At 38.4% G+C, this 21,317-nt stretch overlaps 1 protein-coding gene across 3 annotated transcripts in view; it reads left to right on the top strand.

The window, feature by feature from the left end:
* Nucleotides 1–6,465: 6,465 nt before the first annotated feature.
* rapgef4a (Rap guanine nucleotide exchange factor 4a) overlaps nucleotides 6,466–21,317 on the top strand; it is a 36,668-nt gene continuing 21,816 nt past the window's right edge. For 2 of the 3 annotated variants that reach the window (XM_084907942.1, XM_084907943.1), the window contains exons 1-4: nucleotides 6,466–6,790; nucleotides 9,571–9,713; nucleotides 9,806–9,894; nucleotides 10,427–10,573. In XM_084907942.1, coding sequence (XP_084764068.1) covers nucleotides 6,723–6,790; nucleotides 9,571–9,713; nucleotides 9,806–9,894; nucleotides 10,427–10,573 — 447 coding nt within the window. In that variant the 5' untranslated portion in view covers nucleotides 6,466–6,722. Of the gene's footprint in view, nucleotides 6,791–9,570; nucleotides 9,714–9,805; nucleotides 9,895–10,426; nucleotides 10,574–17,663; nucleotides 17,914–21,317 lie in introns of those variants that run through there. The other variant, XM_084907944.1, reaches the window with a different exon arrangement.

A 21,317-nucleotide genomic window follows, 5' to 3' on the forward strand; every position in this document is an offset into this window, starting at 1 on the left:
TATTCTATTCTATTCTATTCTATTCTATTCTATTCTATTCTATTCTAGCCCTCGTGGACCACAAAAGATAATTAAAGTGCATGATGGCAGAATTATTTCTGTGGTTAAGAAAAACTTCAAAAACACCTTCATAATATCAAACAAAGTCATAAACACTCTCCAGGGGGTAGGCGTATCATTGTCATCAACAGACGCCTTCATGAATGTAAATACAGAGAGTTTTCAGAAGGTTTTCAAATAGGTGCAAACCACTGATTATGTTCAAGAACAGAAAGGCCAGATTAGACTTGGCAGAAAACTCTGAAAAGAGCACGCACAAAATAATTCTTTAAACAGATGAAACCAAGATTAATTTGAACCAGAATGGTGGGGGTGAGAGAAGTATAGAGAAGAAGAGGAATGGCTCATGAGCTGAAGCATACCATGTTATCTGTCAAACATGGTGGAAGCAATGTTGTGACATGGGCATATTTGGCTGCCAGTGGAACTAGTCACTAGTTTTTATTGATGATGTGACTGCTGCTAGAAGTAGCAGGATGAATTCTGAAGTGTACATGGTTTTAAGCACCGGTCAGATTCAGGCAAATGCTGGAAAACTGACCAGGCAGCTCTTCACAATGTAAATGGATAATGGCTGAATGCATAATGGGAAAACAACCCAAGAGAAATGTGATATTCAACTCAACAGAGCTTTTCAGTCCCTGAAGACAACTCTGAAGAGAGGACTCACAAACAAGCAGCAACTGAAGGTTGTTTGTATAGCCGTGGGCGTGACAGAGCATCTCAAGGGAGGAAGTGCAGCATTTAATGATCTCAATGGTTTGTAGACTTCAGACATTCATTGGCTGCAAAGGATTTTCACCCAAGTATTAAAAACAGTCCTCATATTTCAAATCACTGTATTTTGTTCAATTACTTTTGAGTTAACTTTTGTTACACTCTTTGAATTAAAGGTGAAAGTCTACAAGTTCATATTTTAATTGTTTGATTTAAAATCCACTGCGGTGGTACGCAGAGGCAAAACAAACAAACAAACAAACAAACAAAAAAAAAAAACTGCAGAAACTGCATAAACATATTGACTACAAGTGCAAGGCAGTTTGGCTCAGCTGTAGTGTGTAGTGTAATACTTTGCTTGTGTTAATTAAAAATATAACACAGACTAACGGTGTCATGAATTCAGCAATGTCATGTGTCTCAGCAGTGATCGTGACTTGATATTTCTCCATACAACACAAAGTCTGTCAGAAGTATCTACTGAGAATATACGTGACCTCAATAAAAAAAGTGGGTCACCAGCAGAGATCTTATATCCTTTATGTGCTCGCTCTAGCTTTAATTAGTATTTTGGGTCAATTTTTAGTACCTAATTTCATATTCATTATGCATAAATTATCTGTCAAAGTGAATGTACAGGACAGTCAATTTCTCATCGTAGCAGGATAAAACTCCCAAAACACAAAGCCTGCAGATTTTACTTGATATTCACTTTACAAATCAGGTCCCCTCCCAGGAGAGCCATAGTTGTGCGAGTTAACTCTCCACTACACAGTCCATGTACAGTGGTTTGATTCAGAAAAAAAGAGACATTCTGTCTTTTGAGCTCAGCTACAAAGATGCTGAATGAGAGCGCAGTCAGATTTCCTCAGTGGCTAAGAACCTACATTGCAAAAATATCATCCAGTCAAGCTGACCTAGGAAACAGAAGCCAGATCAAGTGGGAGAAGACATCAACGGAATATTTGAATATTTTGTTACAAACTGGTGAACTAGAGTCCACCTTTGAATTAATAATGGTATATAGATTTTAGCTTAGCAGATATTTGTTTGGATGTTTGAAACATGTGTAGTGTTACATTTAAAGAAATATTTATATGTGTTGAAGACAGTCTTTAGTAAGTGTATATGCAACTACAAGGAGCGTTATATAACAAAATGCAAATAGATTAGTAATTATTGATAAAGAGAAACCAGACAGTAGCAAGAGCTTTGAGCAGATGGTGTTATTTATTCAGCTGCCTAAGGAATAATCCCATCTACATTTTTAATTGTATAAGTTATGAAATATTAAATGAACAACTCTGATTTTTTTCCTATCACAGATCACTACTTTAGGACCCCGATTACGAAATTCTCCTCAGAGTATATTTACAAATAAAATAAGAAAGCATTTTGGGCTGTTTTAGCCCATCATTGTAAATTTGCGCCTTAAAACATTGATGGAGACGTCTCTGGAAAAGATCCAGTCCTCAGGCATTTCCTCTGGAGTTATCTGCCCTAGCATTCCATCTGAGACGTGGTTATCTGATATATAAAGTTTTATGTAGCTCCTTAAAGCCGCTCTCATGTAGTTTATGCAAGCTTCTTGCTTGTTTACGCCGTACTGCACAGCTTTCAAAGGTGTTCTGTGCTCATTTGTTTTATGTAAATCCAGTGACATTTAACCGCCATGGGAATGCTGAAACTCAGAGGGGAACAGTGTAAATTATGGAGCACATTGCTTTAAACACAACTTCCTTTGAATGTGGCATTGTAATTCAGTAATTTAGGTCTGCAAACACATATATCATGGCTCAGAATTATTATCTGACAAGAAGAAACCTCCAACACAATTTAACATGTTTAATCCTGAAGATACTTTTTTGTGAAGCACCGGTTTCAAAAGAATTATATACCAGCAGTAGCAAATATTTCTCCAAATGCTCATCAGCATTTTGAAATTATGCTGTGTGTGCACATAAGGGTTGCATGTGTCCATGTGTTTACCATTTTCAGCTTGCAGGAGCATCTCCTAGCAACTGTGGGCCTGAAAAACCACATACACAGTCAGTGGGCTCAGGATATGATGGCACATTGCAGCCAAGCCAGTGGTCCCTATAGCAACATTTCAAACACCATCGAATGCACGGGGAAAACCAAATGGAAAAAGGAGCAGGTGAGCTGCTGAGAGTGAAACCTTTGAGACAGTGTCTCAGACTCTTGCAGGCACAAGAAATACTCCACACCTGGTGTCTTTTTTTCTGCAGAACTACTCTTTTCTATTTTCTTTTACAACAAATATTTGTTTGCAGCAGAAAGAAATGGAAACCCTTTCAGTCATTACCTTCGTAAATCTTTTTGTTATGTCTTAGAATTACTTTGTGAACTGATAGCTTGCAGAGTTGCAGTGCATGGCAAATTACTGCAGCGCATGTTGACATCTTCGCACATTGTTATGTGTTGGTCCATTGCTGCTGTGAGTTAGTGGTATGCAGCATTACAGGAATGTGTGTTTTGTGTTATGCATGTCCTGGCCTGAACTCAGCCTTACACCTCAGCTATTTATTTTAACAAGAAAGGGCAAGACATGTAAGTTCAGCTCACTGGGAAGAAAAACATGTGGGCTGACAACGCAATCTTAATTTAAGGTCCACTGAAAGATCAGAAACAGACAGAGAAACACCTAAAAGTTTCCTTCAGGTGCAGGGCACAGCTCCCTTTGGTTAGACGCCTACATTTTTAAAATCAAAACAAGACTGAGTGCACTTCCCTTTTCTCTGCTCCAGGAATCGAATAAGTTTGTGCCCTGATTCATCTGTTCTTAGGTGTTTTTTTTAGAACAAATGCTGCCATCTTGCTGTCGGTAAAGGAACTGGATTTTAAATATTGGCTTGGTGAAATTCTCCTGAAGGAGAACCAATTTGGAACCGGTGTTGGGTGCAGAGCTGATGTTTCGAAACATTTCCTTTATCTTTAAGATCTTCCATTTTTATCACTGCCTTATTATTTATGTAATGCTATCCCCACAAAGAAGGTTATGCAGTGTTTGCAAGCATGTCATTACTCTGTCTGTAAAAAAAAAAAGAAGTTTTGAATGAATTCTGATAAAAAAAAAAATCTTGTAGGGTTGGGTCATATTAACACTTTGTTAAAAATTGAAATTTGTCTTTCACCCACCAAGGTCACCAAGGTCAACTTAATGATTTGTTGGTCAAAAATTGACATTTGACCTCTGACCTCTCCTTCAACGTCAATAGATGATCTGAAGGTCAAAGTGATAATAATGCTACATAGAGTTATTTGAAATGACAATAGTTGTCAGACTGACAAGAACATGCTGGCATGGGATACATTTGGAGAAAAGCTGATTCATTTTATTATGGCTTTGTTGTGTATATTACAATAAGACGTTATAACCATTTAAGTATGTAATGATATGAATAAATGTACAATATTTCTAAATAATAATAATTATTATTATTTGAAAAAAATTAACTTGTGATAACAAAAAAATCACTTGATATTTATTAAACATAATTTTAATAAATGAACTTTACTAAACGGGAAGATGAATGATGTATTTACTGTATCTACTCAAGTAAAAAAAAAAAAAAAGTAATTGTACTCAAAATTATGTCAGTTATATTAAATCTTCCAGTAGTCACAGATTTCAAAAGGCCAAGTAAATCTTTGCACTTATTTTTACTGCACTACAAACATCTTAACGTAAAACAAAATGAATATATAGAAAGTACAAGATTATTCCTGCTCTGGTCGAGGGTTTTACTCTTGGACTGCTTCTTGTTTGGTTTTTCTCTCAAACTATCCAAACCTCACTACCTCCTGTTAATCCCACCCTGAAAGGCATTAACTAAATATTTAGTTAAATGATGGAAACAGGACTATACTTAGAAGCCCTACTTTTATTATGATTTAGTCAACTTGTGGATGAAACTTTCTTTACTTGAGATTAGAGACAAAAATCTTTTTTTAGGAAGAGTTTTTTTTATGCCTTTTATTGCTGATGACTTGTGTTCAGTAAAAATTAAGTAAATAAATAAATAAATAAACATAAGCCTGTAACTTAGGTACCAAGGTATCTGAGCATCAGATGATGGAAAAGAAAATAATTACAGAGGCTTGGTATTTCTTTCTATGAGGTACTTTGTTGCCAGGGTAACTGAAGTAAAGCAATGGGCTTTTTATTATGTGGCTTGTCATAACAAAGCCCAATTTTCTCATGGCTATTATGAAAATGTTCCCACTTTGATATGTTGGAAATGTCATCCACTATACAGGGATGAGAGGCGTGCTGCAGTCAGTTAAAACAGCCATGTGTACTCAGATAGTTTGCTTCAGTGTTTTGGACTTGACTGTATGTAGTCTGTAATTGATCAGGTCCACAATCTATAGGAAAAAAAAAGATTTTGTTGCCATTTTGCATCTTTACACCATCACAGTGATTTTAAATCAGATAATTAAAATGTGATTTAAGTGCAGAATTTCAGCTTAAATTAAAGGGATTTAACTTAAACTGTTTAGGTGGTAGCTATTTCTATGCACAGACCTCCATTGACAGACCCTCAAAATTAAACAAATATTAAATAAATAAGGGATTGTTTTAAATACATGTCCTAACATTTCCAGTCAATGACTGCGTGAAGTCCAGAATCTATGGATTTCACCAAATGTTGTGTTTCCTCCCTTGAGATGCTCCATTAGGCCTTTTGTAAAGCCACCTTTGGATGCTGCTTGTTTGTGGGTGTCTCTCCAAATGTCTGAACAGCATGCTCCACTGGGTTAGATCAGGTGACTGGCTTGGCCGTTGAAGACTATCCCATTTCTTTGCCCTGAGAAATTTGCCTTTGCGACTTTGGCTCTTTGTCCATTTGCACTGTGAAGAGCTGTCTGGTTAGTTTTTCAGCATTTGCCTGAATCTGAATGGAGCTTATATCCCTGTACACTTCAGAGTTCATCCTGCTACTTCTATCAGCTGTCACATCACAAGTTATTCTGTGGTCTTCCGGGTCTTTTGTTGTTGTTGAGTCAACCTGTTCTTCCATTCTGTTTATAAAAAAATTAAAGTGGTTTGCTGTTGGTTTATTTTTGCATCACTTTGGACCTCATATTGAAAATGCCAGTGGAAAACTGAACAACAGGTCTCACCTAGCCATGGAGCTGCTTTTCAGTCAATTTTCCAACTAATTTTGATCTTCTGAAAATAGGGGAACTCAGAAAATAAAGTCTGTAAAAACCAATAAATCAAAGCTGAAAGTCTGCACTTCAATCACATCTCGATTGTTTGATTTTAAACCATCTGTGGCGGTTCACAGAAGCAAAACTACAAAAGCTGTATCACTGTCTAAATACTTATGAACATTAATGTGATTACGACCAATCACAGGTCACCTGTATGCCCTCCACCTCACCTTTGCAACAGTATCCTTCAGCAGAGAAGTGCCACTTTGTGCTGACTCATCTCATTCAAGCAACGAAAGCTGCTTCTATTTACAGCTCTCGGTGTAAGTTCAACAGCTCTAAAAATGAAATGACTGGAAAATTCAAAGCAACAGTTTGATCATAGCACGAACACTGGGACATACTGATATATGAGACTGCGTTCATTTTACCTGCATGTGCCTAAAAATTGCAATAGCAGAAACTGACCTCCATTGCTGAAAAAAATAATGAGTGACCGAGCTCTGTTTTCCCTCAGCCACATCTCTGCTGAAAACTGTTGCCGTCCTCAGTTTGAGATTTTCTTTCATAACAACCTAGCTTTTCACTACAGCTGCATAAAACCCGTCACTGTGGGCTGTTTTTCGTCCACGCTGCTCCCGCCCAGGTAAGCAGGGACAGCGAGGACTGTCAGCAGTGAGTGAGTGAAGGCAGATGAAGCGCTGCTGTCGTTGGTCCAGCCCTCTCCTCCGCATTAGCAGCAGCAGCAGCAGCAGGATCGCAAGATGGTAGCAGCGCACACTTCTTCACATTCCTCGGAATCTGCCGAGTGGATGATTTGTCTGGATAAGAGGTAATCACTTTATACCATTTCACCCGACCCATCTCAGGCTAGTGTAAGAGCGATGAATTAACGAGGAAATAACGCGATTTGGATTTTTATCCTGTAAGGAACTTGGGCGTTGTGTTTCAGTGGCTGCATTTAAACATTCAAATAAACGGAATTAGGACGTCGTGAGTCCGACCACAGCTTGAGTTAGTGCATCCCTGGACGCGCCAAGGTTACCGTTCCTACAGCCTCTGACCTCACTGTTGGCTAAAGGAGTCACGCACAGTGATCCACTTAGCTGTAGAGTTGGGGAAAGCAAAGGCATCAGCTTCAGACCGGGATTTATTAATGATGTCAAATTACTTGCCAATTACTTGGCTCTTTGATGCATTCTACTTACTTCAATTGCTCACTATCTGGGGTTATTGTAATAATCAGCAGCAAACTGCTTTCTGTGACTACCCGAAGATCAAAGATCAAATACTGATATCATTATAATAAGACATTAAAAGATATTTAATATGTGTCATGGTTATAATGTATAGTACTTTTTTATTTGAGAAAAATTTGTTCTGCAACTTTTGGCGTGAGCAGTAATGAAATTGCTGAATGCAGGTGGACATAGAGGATTATTGCAAGGGTGGCCAAGCTATGACCATTAACTATATTGGAGTGCTTCAGCTAGCAAAAATCTTTTTTCTGCTTGGCATAATGCTGCAGGAAAATCAGTCAACTTTTCAATCTTGTGCTCTTTTGACTTGATTATGCAAACATGGCAGCCATGTACAAGTATTACTGAGGACTCAGATAAAGTACTGCTTCTTTCTGCTGCTCCCTTATTCACAAACAGTCACCACAGCAGGTAACTCTGCGCGTCTACATTTACATGCTTAGACAGTTTGGCCAATATGCAAGTATATACTGGATGCAGCTCAGGTGTTAGTGGGTTGCTTACTATTGATCTACAGGATGATGACAATAAGGGGTGCAGCATATATCAAAAGGTCCAAAGTACAACAGCTACACACAGCAAAGTGACGCAGGGTGCCAGACGTGTTTACACAGTAATATCCTCTGCTTGCTTGTAGAAGCCACCTGTGTCCCTCAAGTCAAATGGTTCTTGGGTGACTCACCTTTTCCAAACAGCAAACAGCATCCATGAGTCACCCTATCATTCATTTGACACTTTTACATTGAAATTCAGTGGATGATAGACATCTAAGTTTATCCAAACTGCTTGATTATTTAACAGTTTGGAAAAGATTGGTGAATACGAAAAGCAGTTGTGTCATTTGCTGAACTAAGCTCACAGACAGATTACATCTCGCTCATCAATACGCTCATTATTTGACATCTCAGGTTGGATTACTGGTCATTAGGTTTATCATTGTTTGCATTGTACAAATTGTAACAAGCTTGCATGATGAAAATAATCGTTTCTCACTTGCACGTCAAACTTGCTCTTTCTGCTTTTTTCTCTGTTCTTTCTGCTTTTTTCATCTAGGTCAGTTTTCAAACAGACACTGGCTTTGAAAGTCAGGCTCCCACACATCTCGCTCTTTCTCTCAGTCTCTCTTTCTCTTGCCTTGTCCTGATTATGATAATACAGGGTAGAAAAACAGAATCCATTCAAAGCGGCTGCACTGCTGAACATAGGGTCTTATCAAGGAGTACGTACAATTATAGAGGCATAATGTGAGGTTAAAGGTTTCCAGGGAATACACGATGAAAAGTCTTTTTTTTTTTTCCCCCGCAAGCTGTTACTTAGTGTATTGTAAAACTATAGAGCAGTACATTTTTAAAAAACAAAAGCACAAAGGTTGTTTCCATCTTTGAATTATTGATAATGTTTGGTTTCACTTTTTTAAAAAGCCGGACCTTGTTTCAAAGGTGATGTAAGCTGCAGTTCATCCACCCACCAGTTACATCAGAGGCTCTGGACTGAGTGTAACAAAAGTGAGACAGGCACAGAACAGAGAGGTAAAAATTCAGTGCAGGGATTAGTGCAATAACAAATGATATTCAGTTTGAACGTGTCATTAAAAATGGAGCAAGAGTCAAAACTGGGTCAGGCTTTTCAATTTAAATAAAAGGACAAAAGAAATTTTTACTCTAAGGTCTGTGCAACTTTAGAAATAAAGCCTTTCTTATTGCTGCAATGCAACTCATGAATGCAGCAGCCGTGCACACTGGGAAATTGACAGTTATTGTTTGAGAGGAACGAAATTATTGGTTCAACAAAAATCTGACTGTAGAATAAAAACAAATTGTTCTAAATGAGACAGATGTGAGAGATAGTCTCAAACAAAATTTGGTGTGCTTTTATTAAAGAGTACATATTCTGTTAATTGCTATATTTTTATTCCTGGACTCAGTTAAAATAGGTTTGCATGATCCACAGCTCAAAATAACCCATGCAAGAGTCTTGAGACTTTCTTTTAATTTTTAAGGTGCTCTTGAGCAATAGTTGTCCAACATCCAAACAAGATCTTTCGAGAAACCTGGAAAACTATTCCCGACGACTACTTAATTACAAGAAAGAATTTGTCAGAGATTTTGAGGCTGTATTGAAGAATAAATGTGGTCATACCAAATACTGACTTTCAAGTTTGTTAAATAGAATAGTACAGTGTGAGAATTTAATGGTGTCTTCTGCATAGCTTCATGTTTCAGAGTTCAAAGTAAACTTTAGTTAAAAAAAGGTTCAGTTGCTTTGAATGATGCAGGCTCTGCAGCTCTGCAGTTAGCTTTTCATGTAGATTTTTAGTTAACTGTACTTCACGCTGTTCTTTGTATTTCTCCAGACCAGCCGAGCGCTCGGGGGCAGATGTTGACATAATCCTGGCACGGCTGAAAAATGTGAAGGCCTTTGAGAGATTCCACCCCAGTTTGCTGCAGCAGATATGCCTGTGCGGATTTTACGAGTGCTTGGAGAAAGGCATCACCAGTAGGTGAAAATGCGAGCTCTGAAACTAATCTGAGGACAAGACGGTGCATCCATTTTTATTTTATTTTCTCAAACTGTTTTTTTTCCCCCAGTATTTCGACAAGGAGATATTGGCACGTGCTGGTATGCTGTTCTCTCAGGTTCACTGGATGTAAAGGTGTCCGAGACATCAAGTTATCAGGTATAATTTCACGAGCATTACATAAAGCCCCAGATTAAAATGAAGGCTGATGAAGTAATTGATAATTAAAAGAAATCGCTCTCTTCTTTCATGCGTATCACACAAGATCACACTCATCTTAATCAATCTTAGCTTCACACACTAATGCTCCAAATTTGCACCCAAAGCTGAATTACTCTTTCTGTGAAGATCTCTGTAATTTTGTAAGCAAAGCTCCACCTGAAATTCATCAGACTTGAAAAATAAAAGTTAGATGAGGGAATATTACTGACCATTTGTTAACAGTGGAACTTTGCACACCTTAGCCTATTTGTCTGGGTGCTTACTGGAGTGATATGTTTGTATCTTGTTGAGTGTATGGAGTGCTCAGGAGTTCTCCTTTAACCTTTGAGAGTTGTGCGATCGGCATAAATTCATTTGCTAAGAATATTACATTTGAACTTCACAGCATTCTCGTCTAGTTGAAAGTTTTTAATCCCAATGAAGGAATGATCTAAGAGGATTATGTGTGATGTTGGTGTATCTCATGTAGGATGCTGTTACTATATGCACACTGGGGACGGGAACAGCCTTTGGGGAGTCAATCCTGGATAACACTCCCCGACATGCTACCATCATTACACGGGAATTCAGTGAGCTCCTACGCATCGAGCAGAGGGAGTTTAGGTCTCTGTGGGAGGTATGTGCCTCGTTTTGCTTCATCTATACTTGTTGCAGAATACAGAAATTATCTGGGTCATTACGATTTGTGGCACATCTCAGACATCAAAGTCTCAAAGTAAGATTTGAAAATGCTATGGAATAAATGTGTCCATAGGAACTAACTTCTCTCATTTTAGTGATAAACAGAAAATTCAGACCGCTTTTGATCAGTTGAAGACAAAGCAGCGCCTTATCAGCTGAGTGGGTAGCTCAAAGACAGCACACGCTGGTTTCCAGTTATCATTTAATTTGTGAGTAACTGAGGGGGCTGCTTAAAGTCAGAGAACAGCCACCTGTCCTAGCCTGTTCTTGTTGCAGCTGAAATGTTAAATCTGAAAACTGTGATGAATTGAGCTGAGCGCTGTCCAGAGCGTAGGTGGTGTATAACCAGAGTGTTATACACCACCTGTGGATCAGTGAAGGTTGGGTTATGAATTTATTGTTGGGCCTCTGGAGGAAAAATCTGTCCAATTCTTTTACTGTAACCTTCTGCTAGTGCTCCGTCTGATTTTGACTTATGAGTGGTTGGTTTATCCCTTTTGACCACTAGATGGAAGTGTAGCTCTGAGGAGAAACTCTCTCTCCAGCTTTGTGTTTTCACTCACACTAGCATCATTTCAGCAGTCATTCAGTGTAAGTATAAAACTGGGCATTAACATTCAGTATAAAACGTTTAAATACTTGTAAGAAATGACTTTGTTCTGTAAATTAAAGACAAACATAATGTTCATGGACCGTTTCAGTCAGAAATATCTCACTCATCTTTCTGTCTCCTGCTGCTGTGGGCTGGTGGGTGCCATGCTGTGTAGAAGTTCCTCTCGTCACTCACCTCCCCCTCAGCTGGGCTGGGTTCCTGAGAGAGAGAGACAGCCCATTTCCTTTGGGACCAAAGGGCATCAGCGGGTTAAGTTATGGGCTGTGTGTCTGTTCCAGCACACTGGCCATCAGAAGCTGTGTGTGGCTGGATACTTTAATTTGGCTGTGTGTATGCTCACGTGGAAGTTCAACGGGGATACACATTTCACCTCTGCCCCCGGGCGACCTCTTCAGTTCGGTTCGTCTCAAATTAGATTTTCGAGCTTCTGTATCTGGTGTCCAGATTGTCTTATCTCACTCTTGGATCTTTCTGGTCTTGTTTGTTACTTAATATAAAGACTCACTGCAAAGTGATGATGAAGATACTGTTTGGCGCATGAAGATAAACAGATACTATTTTTTCGAGGCTTCTGATTTTTTAAAATTAATGAGTGTCTATATTTGGAAAGAGTTTCCCACAGCTCCAGTTTCAAACTCAGGTTTAAGTTCAAGGTTTGTGAAGGGCGTCACACCCACGATAGATACATTCCTTAGATAATGGCACTGAAATGCTTTCTGCTCAACCTTGGTCCTCTTTGTTGCTTGTGTGACGGTCCATTCTTGTATTTTCTAACTAATAATATTAGAGTATAAGTGTTTAAATAACTTTAAGACTTGGGCTTGTAAGTATTATTTTGTAGCATCACAGGTACAGCTGTTAAAAGGCAAGGATCTTACAGGCACTTTTCTGAGTTCTCCAGTGCTCATTATGGTTTTAATGTGGTAAGTTTGCACATGTAATTTTGAGGCTTTTTAAAATTTTCTCAAGGTAATTGGTATTTTTGTGTAGGAAAAAAAGGATAATGGGTAGTTTAAAGTTGAAGCTCTCTAAATGAGATATGTCCTACGCTGAGATGTCTCCCGTCCTTGCAGTGTTTCTTGTACAGAACTTCATCTAAAAAAACAGAAAAGTGATTTACAGCATTAGCATCAATACATGGATCTTCTATTGTTAGATGTGCTGAGTTAGCCAGCCTGTACCTGAGCAGCACTGCGGTCAAAATTCACACGATCGAGACAGATAATCATTTCAGTATTTTGCAGTTTGTTGGTCATACAAACAGTTCGCCTGAATGTTCTTCCAGGCATATGTGCTTATTTTTTCCTCCTAGTTTTACTGCAGTGCTGAACGATTGTTTAAGGTGTATCTTGTTACTGGTGGCATCAGACATCAGACTGTGTGGGCCACTTCTGATGTGCTGTGGTGACTCTTTTCCTGCGTGTCTTGATGGTTGCTTTTGCAGATAAAGCTCAGCTGCTTCACAGGGTCTTAATTTAAGCTGAATTGCATTCTGTGGTGCATGATGAATGTTAAGCTGCATGAGGTCAGTGTTCTTACTGCTTCCAGCCCCTGAAAGATTGGGTGAAAAGAAGAATACAGCTTGATTACAGCTAATGTGAGGAGATGGGAAAAGAGTGATGCTAAAGGAAATATATTACCTGCTCCGGTCTGAGCCAAAGGAAGCATTTAAACAAAGCTACACGCCTCCTCCTTCACCACCTCCTCCTTCACCACCTCCTCCTCCACCACCACCTACTCCCTACAACACAGCACTGTCCCCTTGCCTTTGGCCAAGAAGTCTTAGAAAATTTTGCAAGAGTGAGAACAATACTAGCTTTATTTATGATTATACTTGTGAATAATTTAGTGTATTTTTTCTGTAGGTGTTTCAATCTTCTGTTTGGAATAATACAGTAAATAAAAGAATTACAGAGAGGTGACAAATTGGATAAACATAACATAGTAAATGCATTTGGGAAAATACTTTGACGTGCCTTAGCACGTTGATTCTTCAAGTCTCCGGAAGTCACTTGGAGTTATAAAGTACACTCACCATTCACCATTTTTCCATTAGAAGTGCCTCAATTCTTTGTGGAATAGATTCAACAGGGTGCTGGAAACATTCTTCAGAGATTCTGGTCCATATTGATATGATAGCATGACAAGGTTACACCACCTTTGTTGCCTTCAAATCTATTACATGACATGTTATCCTGCCTAAAAACCACTTGTATAAGGCATGATGGATTCATGCTTTCATGTTGTTTACACCAAATCTTTACCCTGCCACCCACTGCATCAGAACTTGACACAGTGTGCCAATTTTGGCTTCAGTTGTCTGTTTACAGCTGACAGGTGTGGCACCTGGTATGGTCTTCTGCTGCTGTGGCCCATCTGCTTCAGTGTTTCATGTGTTGATTATTCAGGGATGCTCCTCTGTATACCTTGGTTGTAATGATTGGTTGTTTGTATTACTGTTGCCTTCATCTCAGCTTGAAGCAGTCTGGCCATTCGTCTCTAACATCTGATATCAACAAGAGTTCTCCTTGAGAACTGCTGCTCAGTCACTGGATATTTTCTCTCTTTCAGACCATTCTCTGTAAATCTTAGAGATTGTTGTGAAGGAAAATCGCAGGAGATCAGCAGTTTGTGAAACTCTCAGACCAAGTCGTCTAGGACCAACAACTGTGACACGTTTAGTGTCACTTGACCCACCTTTTGCCCCCATAATTGACCATGTCTACATTCGCAAATCTAATGAGTCGCCTCCAAATTTGAAAGTTGCAGTAAGGAGCAGTTGAACAGATATACCTAATAAAGTGGCTGGTAAATATATATTATCTCAATTGGTGTTTTGATGATGGTTGTCTTGTGAAATGGTCTTTCAAATGATGATAAATTACGTCAACATCTGGTCCACAGGGGGTCAAAGGTTCAGGTTTTGTCCTTTCATTTTCACCATTTTCACCAGTTCATATAAATAAAGGTTTTCTACACAGAGCTAATGTTAACAAGACACTTTGCTCCATATTTGTTCCTTAAAATGTTGTATGTCTTGGTGTATGACATCTACGAAAGCCTGAGCGCTCATGCGTGCAATTTTAATATTTATGTTCTTATGCTGAATCGTCCGAGCACCGAGAGCGCCTTTCATGTAGCTCGGCACGTGACAGAAGCTGTCCGTGTGCTTGTTTGTTTAACACAGCAGACATGAGCCAAGCTCAGCATACACAGGGAGGCTGACTGAAGCATAGACGGCCTGGTCATCAGCTTACTCTTTACTTTGTTTCCTGCTTCCGATGGCCACTGTGATTGAAACAACACAATTGTAATTTGTGCTTGTTGGGTGGCAAGGCGGCTGTATTACAATCACATCAGCCTGCGGGCCGCCCGGACGGGAGGCTTTGTTATCTTCTATCAGATCTGACAAAGGGAGTTTTATAGGCATGTGCACACTCAACATATAGTATATTGAGTAAAATGGAATTACAGATGCTTATATGTGTAGTGTTTTCATCCTTAGGGCAGGTCTGTTGGTCGCTGAGCCCAGCAGGGAGGTTGGTATGTCAGTATCATCAGTCTATAGAAGCAACCCGGTGTGCAACCCATGGAAAAAAGTGATGAATAGGAAGTGGCAGGGATGCAACATGCCCTCTAGGGTCTGAGGACTGGGTAAGGGGGAGGTTGGAAAAATCAGGCCACATATATCCTCTGATAGGAGCGGTCGGCGGATACGTGCAACGAAAGGGCAGGAAGATTGTATCAACATCGTATAATTGCCTTATCTCCGCCCAGAGTTGTTACATCATCGTAAGCCTGCAACATGAATTTCTGTAAAATAAAACAGCACCTGTGAAGCTGCAGCTGCCCTTGCTGATCTTTGTAATTCAGCTTTCTATTCAGCTAGACTAGAAGAATTGCTCCGTGGATAGCAATGTGGCTGACTGACTCATCACAGTCATTGTGTCAAGTGGATGAACCCTGTTGACTTTGTTGACACACGTTTATTTTTTATTTTTTTACGGCAAACCAGATTTTACAACCAACTATGATAACACTGCCAGCATGGCTGCTTATTTTTCTTAATTCACAAAAACAGAGCCAAATTGCAAGGCAGAGTAATGCAACCAGCGTCCCCGACCTCAGTTAAGCTTGCAAGTTAAGGCACATAGTCATACAGGTCAAATTTGTGACACGAGAGGAAAATAAGAAAAATGGGATATCTTCTTCTTCCACTGTCTTTAGCAGCTACAAAAGATAATTTGTGCTATTGCCTGTTCAGTACAAGCCTGTATTAATTCAAATTCAAGATTGTTAAATCAAAATATGATTTCATTTGCAAAATTCTCTTGAAGTTGTTGCAGAATCTAGGCCCCTTATTGTTCTCTCGGCTGGATGTGACAGGCTGTCAGATTTGACAGTGACACACACACCTACACCTGTGTGATCAGTGTGTGTTTCAGCACCTTCTCTCATTAGTAATCCCATATTCTTCTCTGTCTTATATCAATAGCTGTAGAAACTGAATAACTATTTAAATTTGTAGGTATTTTCATATTGTCTTATGTTGAGAAATTAGAATGTAAATGACAAAAAACTTAATAAATAAGTAAAATGACTCTCGGTTGTCTTTGATGGATTAAGAGAGATAAGACATGTGATGTGACTAATTAATAATTAAAATATTTTTAAAATAAATAAACATCCATTGGATGACACTTGGTGTAGTATTTTGCTTTCTGGCTTCTTTTACTTTCTACTTTTTCACTTTGCTGATGATATATTCTTTGTATACACTCCCTGGCCATGTCATTAGTTATACCTTGCTTCATTAGTTAATGGGGACTCTCTTTTACCTTCAGAAGTGCTTTAAATATTTGTAGCATAGATTCATCAAAGTGCTGGAAACATTCTTCAGAAATTTTGATCTATATTGGCATCATAGCATTACACAGTTGCTGCAGATTTGTCATTTGCACAATTTGAATACAGTTAACTCTATGTCATGTTTGCGTCAATCAATCTCAGGTATGATGTAGGCTCAAAATGTGCCCTAAAGAATACAAGGCAGGATGGCTCTGTGCTTCGATGTTGTTCATGACAAATTCTGACCATACCCTACAGGAGACAACCCAGATTGGGACCTTCTAAAAATGTGATTTAAACTTCAGTAGGTCATCTTAATCGTGTTGTTGAGTTGCTGCCATGTGGTTGACTGATCAGATATTTGTGTTAACAAATAATTGAACAGGTGTATCTAATGAAGTGGCCAGAGAGCATATACGTTAATAGTGTGAATAATCACCTCCAGGAATCCAATATGGCTGTCTTGTGGCTCTGATAAGTAACAAAGTCAGAGATAAGATTCAGATTTTCTCTGTTCTTGAAAGGGATATTGATATGAATTTAAATCTTTATGTATCTCTACTACCGGGAATATGAAGCTAGCATTGGGTTATTTTGATAAGTTACACCGGGAAATACGCAGAACAACATTTTTTTTTCCTTTTCGAAAAAACACAACACAACTGATTGGTTCAGTGTCTGTGCTGCACAGTTTTTATGTACTTCTTCAGCCTTTTATAAGACACACATAAGTTCTGGAAATGCAATAAAAACAACTCATTAACTGTCAACTCACACATTTTTAATGTCATATGTCAGACAACCATAAAAAGCCAAAATACAAAAATGAGCAGTGTTTTAACTCTGTTTTAACTGCAAAAAGCTGTTGTTTTATGAGACAGCACAGCTGTACTGAGTCATATTCTGTTTAAAGATTGGCACAATTTTTCAGTGGAAAATTAAAGTGCACTAAACTGGAAACACTGAACTGTTTTATATTACTTATTGGGTGTAGCTCAGCAGCCTATGCTACTCATTCAGCATGTACTACCTATGTATTTTTAATTAAAGTTTTTTTTAAAACTTTTTTCTTTCTTTCCTGTTTGATTTCTTAATATTGATTGAAGTATATACTTCAATATATACTGGCAGATGTCAAACACCTGACAAACTAGAAGCAGGGTGGTACTTTTCCAGGTATAACACATAATGTGCAAAGCCACAAGACTTTTTCTGTCTGCAGACGAAAACATCCAAACATCCAAATATCCATTTTTAGACTTTACGTGAAATAAAAATCAAACCACAATTCAGCTTTGATTGGCACATCTGCAGTTCATTGCAGTCAGTTTTATCTTCCTGAACATTAGTCTTCGCATCCTGTCTGTGACTGGCCTCCCTTCGCTTTTGCTCTTGCTTTATGAAGGTGGCCATGCTGAAAATGAGCACGATTGTGTGAATAGATAAGCTTGAGCTTGTGACAGAGAGAGGGAGAGAGAGGGAGAGAGGGAGAGATTGAGCATGCTCTCCCGTGTGCTCGGTGACTGGAGTTGAGTAATCACCTAGCAACTGCTGCTCAGAAGAAGTCAGCAGCTGACTGGCACACTGCTGAGCTCTCCGGCTGACACGGTCTGCTCGCACTGCTCTGAGAGCAGTTTGAGGGCGTTGCTGGATCCTGCTGGACCATGCTGACTGTGACCTGCGACTGACTGCTTGATACCCTGGAAATCTTAAAATCAGACATACATGCTTGGAGTGTTTGCCAACATCTGGATTAAGAGAGCGTGGCGAAGCTTTCAGTAGCAGGCTGCATGGGACTCTGGTAGCATCTTTAGGTAACATTTGCAAAGCTTTCCAGCGATCAAATTGATTTGTTGCATTTGAAACAAAATGTAGAAATGAAAAATGCTTCATAGAAATTTATCTTTCTAGTTGCAGGATAGTTACCTTGTAATTACCAGGGCAAATTTAGATATATGAGGATAACCTGAATGTTCAGTTTAAAAGCTTAAATGTACTTTTTTCAGTCTTACCTCATGGTTTTAATTTAGTTTGGAAGAAAATCTATTACTGCAGAAATGAAGCTCTTTTCCCTAAATGGTTTCCCTTTAACTCAAAGCATCCCTATAAATATTCAGAATAACTGCTGAATACTTTCAGAACAGTTTGCACTACGTTTGCTTATGTAATCTCTCGTGAATTATTCAAAATACAGGCGTGCATTCATGCACGGTGATGCTCACAACGCAGTAACGTACTCAAGCGTGAAAGACCGTGAAGGAACTTGAACTGAGACTGCACTGAGATGACTCGGTTAATAGCTTCACTGATCTGCTGTTATGACATAGATAATATAAAACATATATGTCATCTCTTTAAAGTACACCACCTTTGTGCATTAGATGTTTATTTTGCAATTTTCATATCACGGTGACAGTTTTTTCAGTTGTTTAATGCATATGGAAAAACATAAAATGACATATCATAAGAGAACAGGGTTAAGAGATGTATAAGAGCACATCCAGGCTTATTCATTTGATCTTTCAGACGCCACTATACTTACACGCTCCTAGCTAACGTGACGCTTACAGCACTACGTGGCTCGTTTGTCAGTTTGAACCGTGATTTTGGATGGTTGTGACCTTTTCTGGTTGAATCCTTCCTAACAAATTAAGATGAGCAAATGGGAATCTAAATTTTGGCTCTTTAAAAAAGAAGTCAGATGTGTACTAATGACTGTCAGTGTTTGTTGCTGCACAACAAGCAATCACCAAGGGTGATATTAGATATTACACTTACACAAAATAACAAAAAAATAAAATAAAAGTAGTCATCCTCTCTGAGAGATTATGATGCAAAATTAATTAAAAAATCTTGACTTCACTATTGTTAATCTGTGGCATTGCTCAGAAGTGCAAGATTACCTTTTCTGTTGAAATTTGCTCACTTTTAGTCTCTATAGAGTGAATGTGGACAAACATTACATTTGAACCTTTTGTTTTCAGAAATTTCAGGAACATTGTTTTTTATTATTTATAATTCTTTGAACTTCATCATTTGTTCTGGGTTCAGCTTTGAAGATGCTACTTCAAATGAGTAAATTCATATTTTTAAAGCATGTTTATACCTCATTTCTATACTTCAGGTTGAAAAGGGGACCTTTTTAAGCTGCTCTTTGAGTTGAACTTTTTAGATCTATTATCTATAGTTCTGCTTTTACTCCGAGCGTTCGACTCCAACGACGAGCTCTTTCTCATTGCAATTTTTTGAAATATTTATGAAATATAGAGTTTTTCCACAAAGGTAAAAACCAAACTTAACAGTAAGTGAAATGCAATTGAAAAAAATGGATGAAAACAATATTCCCATGTTGAATTTACACCACAGTGTCTTGGATGAAAGTCCTATTTCACCATGTTTGATGTCCAAAACTGTAAATAATTGTAAATAATAATTTCATGACTGTGTTGGTCTGATCTACTATCAGTTTAAACAGCATCATTCTTAGTTTTGAAGTATTTGTAAAATTACTGATCTGCTTCAAGCAAAAGTTCATGAGTTTAGTCATGGAAATAAAACAGTCTTTCATTTGGATAAAGGGTTGAATCAAAAACTGTGGGCTGACTAATCCATTGTGCTTGCTGACTTAATGACAAACTGTGAAGGATAATTTGATTTGCATATCTTATTTGGTCTTTCTAATTGATGCTTTGCACATTATGCTGTCAGAATCAGCTCAAGTACAAGTGTGGATGTTATTTTCCAAACTGCCTGTGAGTCCTAATACGGACTCTGTGTTAAAAACTTGAACCAGTACATTCTCCCTTTCTAAAGATACTTTCACACAACCATCATCAGGGTTCACAGAAAATGGACTTAAAAGAGAAAACATCCAGTGAGCAGCTAATCTCTGGGTAAAAATGCCTTGGTGATGTCACAGGTCAAAGGCGAATTGTTATAACACTTGCCAGCAACACTTGTTACAACCAACGTATGCAGAACATCATCTCTGAAAGCACAACCCATTAAACCTTGAAGCAGGAGTACATCAGTAGAAGACCAGACCAGGGTGCTGCTCCAGTCAGCTAAGAACAGGAAACTAAGGTTACAATTCATATAAGCTCACCAAACTTGGACGTTAGAAGATTAGAAAAAACATTTCTGCTACAACATTTGGATAGTTTGATCACAATTTGTTGTAAACAACATGAAAGGTGGTTCATGTTCACTTTGTGGTGTAATTGCTGTGGATAGTGTAGTGCTGTATGCGCCCCTGAGTGCCAATCAAGCATCATTTTTTTTTTTCAATGCAATTCAATTTTATTTATACAGCACCAAATCACAACAGTCGCATCAATGCACTTTATATTGTAAAGTAGACCCTACAATAATGCATACAGAGAAAAACCAAAGAATCATATGACCCACTGTGAGCAAGCACTTTGGCGACAGTGGGAAGGAAAAACTCAATTTTAACAAGAAGAAATTTCCGGCAACGGATGTATCGCCAGATATGTTATTTATTTATTTATTTATTTTTTGCCTGTCCCGTTTGGCTCTTTTGCCATCAGAGTTATTGTCTAAAGGCAAAGAAAGATGCCCAACGGATTTACTTTACCAAATCGACCAACCCAGCCTTGCTGTATTGGTCTATTTGATTCGCCTTTTATTGTTTATTTTATTTTAACCTGCTAAATACAGGACAGACTTGACTGGGGAAAAGAAAGTGAGGAATCAATCAAGCATCATTTAAAGGCCAAAGCCTACCTGAGTATTGTTAGTGTCCATGTTGTCATGGTTGAAAGATTTCTGGATCCAAGTTACCTACCAAAGTTAAGGACTTTAATTATAATAAATGAACAAAAAGGCTGATTCGAAGTTGGCTCTAAATTCAGTATTAGGAATAAGGTAATGTCTGAGAGGCACAGTTAGACTGGGCAGGTATGGCTGAGTAGGGTTACTGCGAGTTTGGTGAGTTTGATGAGTCTGGGAGACCACAGAGCAGCAGATGCTGTTGCTATTTTATTGAGAAATAAATATTTGAATTAGCATTTCAGAGGAGCATTCCAGGCACATTTAGACATCTTAATAAACAAGCCTCATAAAATGTCAGAAATGACTTTTGTGCCAAATCTACTTATCAAAGTAATTGTAGAATAGCTGCAGTTTTAACCAGTCTAGCTGATCTGCGAGCTGATTTGATGCTCTAATAATCTTCTAATCTGGATGAAAGCAATAA

This window comes from Perissodus microlepis, chromosome 16 (genome assembly GCF_051167445.1).
Source record: "Perissodus microlepis isolate ML-2025 ecotype Zambia chromosome 16, ASM5116744v1, whole genome shotgun sequence".
NCBI lineage: Eukaryota > Metazoa > Chordata > Actinopteri > Cichliformes > Cichlidae > Perissodus > Perissodus microlepis.